The sequence below is a fragment of the Columba livia genome, chromosome 1 (genome assembly GCF_036013475.1).
Source record: "Columba livia isolate bColLiv1 breed racing homer chromosome 1, bColLiv1.pat.W.v2, whole genome shotgun sequence".
Taxonomy (NCBI): domain Eukaryota; kingdom Metazoa; phylum Chordata; class Aves; order Columbiformes; family Columbidae; genus Columba; species Columba livia.
The window spans coordinates 122642352-122650643 of NC_088602.1; the positions used below are offsets into that span (position 1 = coordinate 122642352).

The window sequence follows — 8292 nt, forward strand, 5'->3', positions numbered from 1 at the left end:
GTTTGGAGGTAAATACCAACCAGAAAATAAGTCTTTGAAAACAGGCAACCTGATGGAGTAGATAAGATAGACATGATTTCTAAGCAATTGTAATACGTTAGATCTTAGTCAGTTAAGTCACAATACTGTGCTAAATTGGAAGTTCAAATTGGACATGCTGTTTAGAATAAGAAAGAGGCAGTGAGAATTGGTGGGCAGCACTCATGGAAAAGCATTCTCATAAAACAGAAGGAGGTAATTCAGTCTGCTTTTCCTTGCATGTTTGAAATTAAACATGTCAAAAAACATAGAACAGTGTTCTAAATTGAAGAATTACTTACATTGGTTGGTCTTCATTTTGATCCCCATGCATTCTCTTTTACAGGTGCCTGATTCAATGTTGTGGGAAAGTGTATCAAACGGAGAGTGGTGTAAGAAAACACTACGTGAAGAAGCATCAGCTCGTTTCCCAGTTGGCCTTAATCATAAAGCGGTCTCAAATTACTAAAGAAAAACATGACCTTGATAAATACAAAGCACATTTTATAGACAAAACTCACAGAGCTCTGCAGGTCTTGAGTCCAGAAAGGTTGCTACAAAATCCCCAAAGTACCAGTTATCTGAAAAGCCACATTCATTCCAAATCTGTGATTGAAGCTTAGCGGCACAGTCTTTCCAGTATGAAAGTTTAAGGAAAATAAGACATACAGTTGAGCAAGTGGAGAAAGCAGAGTTGTTCATTGCCTTATGGAAATAAAATCAGACAGTTCTGAAAGCTGCTTTAGTTGGAAAATGTGTGGTTAAAGGGTATCTATCCACATAGCTGGGAAGAAATAATTCAAGAAGGTGTTACATTATTATAATATGAATAAGAAATGCATAGAGGAACCACACATTCTGTTTTCAAAGTTTGAGTATGTGATTCTATTATCTGCTAAAAAACGTGGAGCTCATTTAATAATCTTATACTCAGAATCCGAAAAGAGGAATGTAGAAAGAAATTGAACCTGGATAGAATGCTCAGATAACCAAAAACTTGAAGTACAAAGTATGCAAGGAAAAGTGAGTTGATGTGATACTAAGTGTGAAAGCTATGCACAGTGGAAGTCAGATGCATGCAAGAGAAACCCTTTTCAAGCCTGTGGTAAATGTATATGTTGCGAGTGTCCTGTAAAACATCTGTTGTAGGTGCAGGAAGACTAATACAAGCCGTACAGGCACAGATTGCGTGAATATTAACAGAAGGAGGCTGCAACAAATACAGCATGTGAAGGGGGTTAAGTTTGCATTACAGGGCAGAGTTAAATTTTATGCAAATACAGAGGTCCTTCAGCTGTTGGTATGATTGAAAAGAACTAGAAATGGCTTCCTACAAACAAAAGGCAGACAAAAGCAAGACACATGTCAAGTTGGGAAAAAAAACAGAGCCTGTTTCACATGTGATGTTGCTTCAAGCTGGTAGGTCACAACTCAGTACTGTAACTAATTTACTGTCTAGAGGAAGAGAAAAAGTATGTATCAACTCAACCTTAAGACCATTTTACAACCCTATCTAATAGCATCTCTTGAAAAGACAGACTTTTCCAGAAGTTACTGAAGGAATGAGACTTAAATGTTAAGCACTTTATCCTAAATTTACTCATAGAAACAATCAAAATGTGAAGACAGGAAATTTGAGTCATTCAGCTCTATAATCTAACTCCGAAATACAGGACATCTGGAAACCAAAAAGATACTGTTGTAGTTTTTGGTCTTCCCACCCTTAACAGATATGTAACAAACATGCACATTGTCTAATTACTGGGCCAAATTATCCTATAATTTATCTTACACTGTCACGCCACCTAAAAATGTTTCATTTGGAATCCTGTTCTATGTGGGCAGCTGAAAATGTTAATGTGACTCTAGGCATGGGAAAGTATAGTGGTGAAAACTGGTGTGTACAAATGGAGTCACTAGAGAGGCGTTGGACAGCAAAGACCAGCTGTTCCTGCTCAGCTAGTTTGCTCACCGAATAGTTCATCACAATGCATGTATAGCATAATAAGATGATCAACTTGCTTAAATCAACAGGTATTTAAAAACTAATGAGTAACAAATCAAGAGGTACGTAACAGATCTGTTCAATGTAGCAATGGCTCACACTTGCAAACCTATGGGTTTCATTGTAAAACAGGCTATTAAGTAGTTCTGGAATTTAATAGTCCAGTAATGCCTCTGCTAATAATCCTCTGTGAAATTAAACAGGTATTTGCATTAATTTTTCTTCCTTTTCCCTTCCTGGGAGGTAAGAAGAATGCAAATTCAAAATCGTACTTTTTTGAGTTCTAGAAAATATTTGCCTTAACTTTGAGTTGGATTAATGCAAAAGGTTATAAAATTATGATCACAGGTATGTGTGCATTACATTAATACTGATGACTGGCCCACTATCGGAGATTTGTGTGATATTTCAGGCACCAAAGAATCTCTTTTTTGCTGTTGCAAAAAATAAATGTATCATTCATTATAAATACATATATACATGCACTATATATATATATATTTACATATATAAATACATTAAAATTTTTTAAATGTAAAATTAAGGGGGACCTCATCAGCCAAATGCACTTTCACATTTTTTGCTTTCAAGTTGCCAACTAATTTTTAAAGACATGGTTATCATCTTGAATGTTCCCAGGCTCCCCTTCTGTTGCTTCACATTGTTAATCTAGTTAAATTTGCTTAAAAATATTTGGGAAAAAAAAGGTTAATTTCACAGTATTACACTTTTAAACTGAAAACTCACTCAGTAGATATGACAAAATTGTTTGTGTAAAGCCTTTGAAATGTATCATTAATCTTTGGTGCTTTTTTGCCTTTTCTTGGAGCACCATGTGTTGGAAAATGCTTTAAGAACATGATTGAGGCTTGTATTTTCTTTGGTTTAAAGTGTGTAGCTAAATGCATCTATGTACATGCATAAACTGTGACCATAATTTTTTGTACCTGCATTAAACTCACCTTTGTTCAAAGACGCTTTTCTTGGACACCACCATTTGTTTATACCGTGTGTTCAGTATATGCACTTTGGAGAACTGGAAAATTGAGTTCTTATGCAGGTGAACATCACCTCACACCTATCGGAAATATGCTTAACTGACATAAAGTAGCAAATGGGTGGTAATTTTTGTTTTAAATAATGATTTTTACTTCAAAAGACATTGTATTTTCTTGAAGCTAGTCCCTGGTACCTGTTGGTATTCTCAGATAGTTGCAGTATTCCACGACTGTAATTAAGAGCAAGAAGATACTTGTAATGTGTGTGGGATAATTCTACATGCTTTTTAGGGATTCTTTAGTATGTTGAGTATTACCCTGTATTAAGCCTGCAACTTCTAGGGCTGAGAAAGGTTCCAAATCTAGAACTGAAAGTTTTGGGTGTTTTTCCCAGGCATTAAGCATTGCGTGATATAATTGGAAATAATTCCTTGAGATGCATCACTTTGATTCAATAAATACTCAAGTACATGTGTAATGTAAGCATGCAAATATCTTAGAGCTGCCTGAAGTTACACGTGAACTTCGGAGCTTTGTTGGATCAAAGTTCGTGCATTCCATTGCTGGTAATCATGTTTTTAAGAGTATTCCTCCAGGTGGCTATAACTTGGATTTAGACTTTCCTTGTCAGACTGTCTACTCTGACCCGCTCATGGTTCACTGTCAAGGTCATGTAGGTTCTAATTTTCAAAGAGTTGCCGCTTGGTAGGCACCTTTCACAAAAAAATAAAGACTGAACGTAGGTTGAAAGTGGTCATACTTGTGGGGAAAGGTCACTGGTACTTTGGTTGTTTAGCCATATTCATTAAAACTATATAAATTGTATAGTTTGGATAATTTATAACATTAAACTTTGTGATATTAATATCACATTGAAGGTTCAGCTGTACTCATTTATTTTATTGTTTAACACCAGTGCTATGGACAAAAGACTCAAAGGGGGTGGTAGTGTTACTATTTTCTTAATTTATTTGGTACTGTATAACACCTTTCTGATTAAATGCAGTGTATGCATTTTGGGACTCTTGTTAATTTGTAAAAGCTGTTACAGGTTCAGCAAGAAAGGAAATTTGTGCTTCCTTGTTGAATGTTAAATTATTTTACTTTGCATTTTATATAAGAGTACAAATTAAAACTGAGCCATCAAACTGCAATAAATCAACAGTAGTGTCTCATTTTAAAAACCTTTTTGTACTGTATATAGATTTGTTCAATAAAACGTTGTCTTTGTTGTTGATAGAAATTGATGTTGTCTTTTGGGGAATCTCTCTGAAAATACTGCTGCAATCTCTATGGTTACCCTGTTGTGTTTGGTATATGATTGTTGCACAGCACCTGTGTAAAGCTGCCAGGTCTTGGTGTTGCCGGTGTGTGGATATTTGGCTTTGAAGAGACTAAACCCAAGAATACCCAGGCTTACTGAGGAAATCAAAATAGAAATAACAGAAATCCTGTCTCTCTGCCCCCACCCTTTATTTTTTTTTCCCTTCTAGCTAATTAGCTACCTACTCTGCCCTGGTGAGACCACACCTGGAATATTGTGTCCAGTTCTGGGCCCCTCAGTTCCAGAAGGACAGGGAACTGCTGGAGAGAGTCCAGTGCAGGGAAACAAAGACGATTAAGGGAGTGGAGCATCTCCCTCATGAGGAAAGGCTGAGGGAGTTGGGTCTCTTTAGCTTGGAGGAGACTGAGGGCTGACCTCATTAATGTTTATAAATATGTAAAGGGTGAGTATTAGGAGGATGGAGCCAGGCTCTTCTTGGTGACTACCAATGGTAAGACAAGGGGTAATGGGTTCAAACTGGAACACAGGAGGTTCCACTTAAATTTGAGAAGAAACTTCTTCTCAGTGAGGGTGACAGAGCACTGGAACAGGCTGCCCAGGGGGGTTGTGGAGTCTCCTTCTCTGGACACATTCCTGTGTAGCCTCACCTAGGTGTTCCTGCTCCAGCAGGGGGATTGGACTAGATGATCTTTCGAGGTCCTTTCCAATCCCTAACATTCGTGATTCTATGAAATTTGGGACCTCTCAGTTAAATAAATTTTCAAAAAGTCATAGTATTATAAGTTCTTTACAAATAGATAACTGCTGACAAGAGAAACACATCTGTGTGTGAGGGAGAAGAATAGCTTTTTTTGGTCATCGGTTTGAGCTGCATGAAGAATACACCTACTGCAGAAAAAGCTTCCATCAGCATTTGAACCTTAGACACCAGGCAGCTCCTTCCCTCCTCAGGTCTGACTGGCTCTAGCCATCTTTGAAACACTGGCAACTTCAAGAATATTTATTTCCATAGTCAGCTGCGGCCACTGGGAACCAGGCTTGGTAATTAATGTGTATACCAAAGTAATTTACAAGCATCACATATCATTCAGATGCTGTGTACCCTGATCAAGAGCATCAATCAGAGCAGAAGGGGAAATGGGAATCTGCTCACTCTGGGCAGGACAGGCCTGAGAAGGTCCTGAGCTGGTAACAGAGAGCTCATGTCCTGGTTTTTATCAGGCGTATGAAGAGCAGCGTAAGGTTGGCAGGGCAGAGAGAAGGGAGGTGGTAGGGAGGAACAGAGCTTGCAAGGAAACATATGTAGTGTTCAAAGTAATCAGCAGACCTGTGTTCATTTTAATAGTTTGTATGGTGTTTAACCCCGAGGGGCAATGACTTCAAAATGGGGAGGTTAACCACATAAGCCATTGTGTAGGGCTTGAAAGCCAAGCTTGAGGCCACAAACAAGTCTGGATGCAGCAATTTTAAGATACCTCTGCTTCTAGTTGGTTGTCTTCCTCTGTCATAAAATTGTTAAAGTTCTTTGGTGCTCTGCATTGCAAGTACCAAACGCTGGCCTCAACCTCTTGGGAAGGTTGGTTGGCACTAGTACATAAAGCTGAGCCTCAGCTGTTGCACTTTATGAGCTTATGTTTTTTTCTGATAATGCTGCTAATACAGATAGTAACCTCTAGCGTGATACACTTGTTTTCCATTGCTCTGTTTAGTCCATTTGATGGAATGCTGTAGTTCAGAGATAAAGACAGTGTAAGTATTTTTTAATTTTGCTTCAAAAAATTCAATACTGTAATCTGAAAATGCTGGATTATTTAGATTTATTATTCATAGTCCTGTAAATTCTTAATTTTCTTTGATCAGAGATTTTGACTGTTTTCTGCAAAATTTTGAATGGTGATTTTTTTTTCTTTTGTCTGTGTGTGTAACTTCAAACTTACCTTTTTTTTCTACTTTGACAAAGTTCTTGCTTAAGAAAGTTACTAAGTTTGGGCATAAGGGTAATGGTTCTCAAATCTCTGGTACTATGGCATATGCATGTTGCAGGCAAAATATTTATCAAATTGGCAATGTATACATAAGCCATTTGATAAATTAACTGCAAGATACATTAGCATACCAAATGTAAACTTTTAGGTCCAGGATATTGTTTTAATTCCTTTGACATGCTAACATTTCAGGCAGAGAAATAACAATTTCTCAGTAAACTGTACCTTAAGTCAGTGGCCCAGTGCAATGTCATAAATTAAATTTTCTCAACAGTGACGCAGTTCACAACAGGTTAGTGTGGCTGGTAAACAGGGCAGGAGAAGTTGAGTGTCCAGTGTTAAACAGCTGGATTGTGAGGGCTAAATATTGGGCTTTGAGCCCAAGGGGAGGTTGAGGTGCCTGGATGAATGAAGCACACGACAATCGGAAGCCAGCTCAATAGACTACAGAGGTGCTCGAGGGTGCTTGAAATAGTCTACATAAGTTTAAGGAAATGTCAGCTTTGAACTTGTTGAGTGTGCAGATAACTTTGTACATACTTGAATTTTGTATGTTGAAAGTTGAAATGGTCATACTTTCTTCTGATTTTTAGAATTATCTAAGAAAACTAATATCAATGATTGAATGGGAGGTATAGTGGAACTGAATATGCTTCTAACTATCTACTGTTGCTCATTTTTATAATATTTCAGACCATACATATAATCTTCAATGTTATTATGAACCCACTTGTTGAAAACTTAGTTTAGATGATAGTGGTAAAATCAGTTAATGCAATGGCCAGCATCATTTAAGTGTGTATGTAAATATCCTTTAGTTATTATAGTTTTCGACTGTGCCCACCTATAAAACAGCTACTTCTACAGATTACACTAAAATTTATATGTGTTTGCTTGTGTTATAGTCAGTAATTTCTCATTTATTTTGCTTATCTCTCAAAGGAAGAAGAGGGGAAGGAAAAAAAAAAAGAGAGCCTGTAACTGGTGTTTCAGTTCAGTTCCTGCCAATCCAAATGGCCTTAGACATATTTGTACTTTCTTGATGTCAGAGCAGTGCTGTGTGACTCGGAGCAGTATCTACCACTGCCTGAAGTGGTATTTCTATGCGTCAGTGTGATTTAATCCAGTACCGTATGTCTCAGTGCCTGACTTCTGCACTGACCTCGTAGAAATAAGAGAACAGTTGACATTTTAGGGATATAATTTGCAGTAAATAAAATTCTGAGCGGGGAGGAAGAGGAGCGCTTGTAGTGAATTACAACAGCAGTTTAGTGTTGCAAGATTTCTATTCACCTTTTGTTTATATATGCTAATAATTTTCCTGTTTATTTCCCATTAGGAATGCCAGTTTACATTCCTCGTCAGTGATCAAAGTCAACTGAAAGTTTGAATAAAAACGCTATAGCATGGGGAATTCTGAGTTACGGGAAAGACAGAAAACCAAAATCTACTTCTGAGATTTTCCCTACCACCACCCCCAAAGGGAAGCGTTTACAAGCTATAGGTATAATCCTCCTAGAAGGACTGGCCTTGGTTTCAAATAAGAAAGTGGGGAAAAACATCAGTTCTGAATGTTAAAGAGTCTTTCCAATCTCTCTGATGACAATGCACTTTTCTTCTCTCAGGATTAATGGGAATGTGACCACTTTAAGGCAACCTGTCCCCAATCCACACAAAAATGTTCATTGAAAACACAGCAAACAAAATAATCTAATTTTTAAAATGGCATCTTGATTTTTTTTCCCCTGAATTCTAGAATACTCAGATAATATTCCGCTGAAGGCTGCAAATCTAAAATAGGTTTTTTGAAAAATAAGCAAAATGAAAGAAAGGTCATTTATATTTCTCAGACGCATTTTCTAATTTTAAGCTTGCAGGATTAATTTTAAGAAATTGGAAAATTTCAGCAGCAATATTAAATTGGTGGCATGTAGGTAGTCCAATTTTCGATGAACCAGTTTTGCTTTGTAAACTCTAATACCGATATGCAGAAGGCTGCAC

At 37.3% G+C, this 8292-nt stretch overlaps 1 protein-coding gene across 3 annotated transcripts in view; it reads left to right on the forward strand.

Annotated features, from left to right (window-relative positions):
• ZNF654 (zinc finger protein 654) overlaps positions 1–4264 on the forward strand; it is a 38913-nt gene extending 34649 nt beyond the window's left edge. For all 3 annotated transcript variants that reach the window (XM_065076305.1, XM_065076312.1, XM_065076318.1), the window contains one exon: positions 365–4264. In XM_065076305.1, coding sequence (XP_064932377.1) covers positions 365–372 — 8 coding nt within the window. In that variant the 3' untranslated portion in view covers positions 373–4264. The remainder of the gene's footprint in view (positions 1–364) is intronic.
• Positions 4265–8292: the final 4028 nt, after the last annotated feature.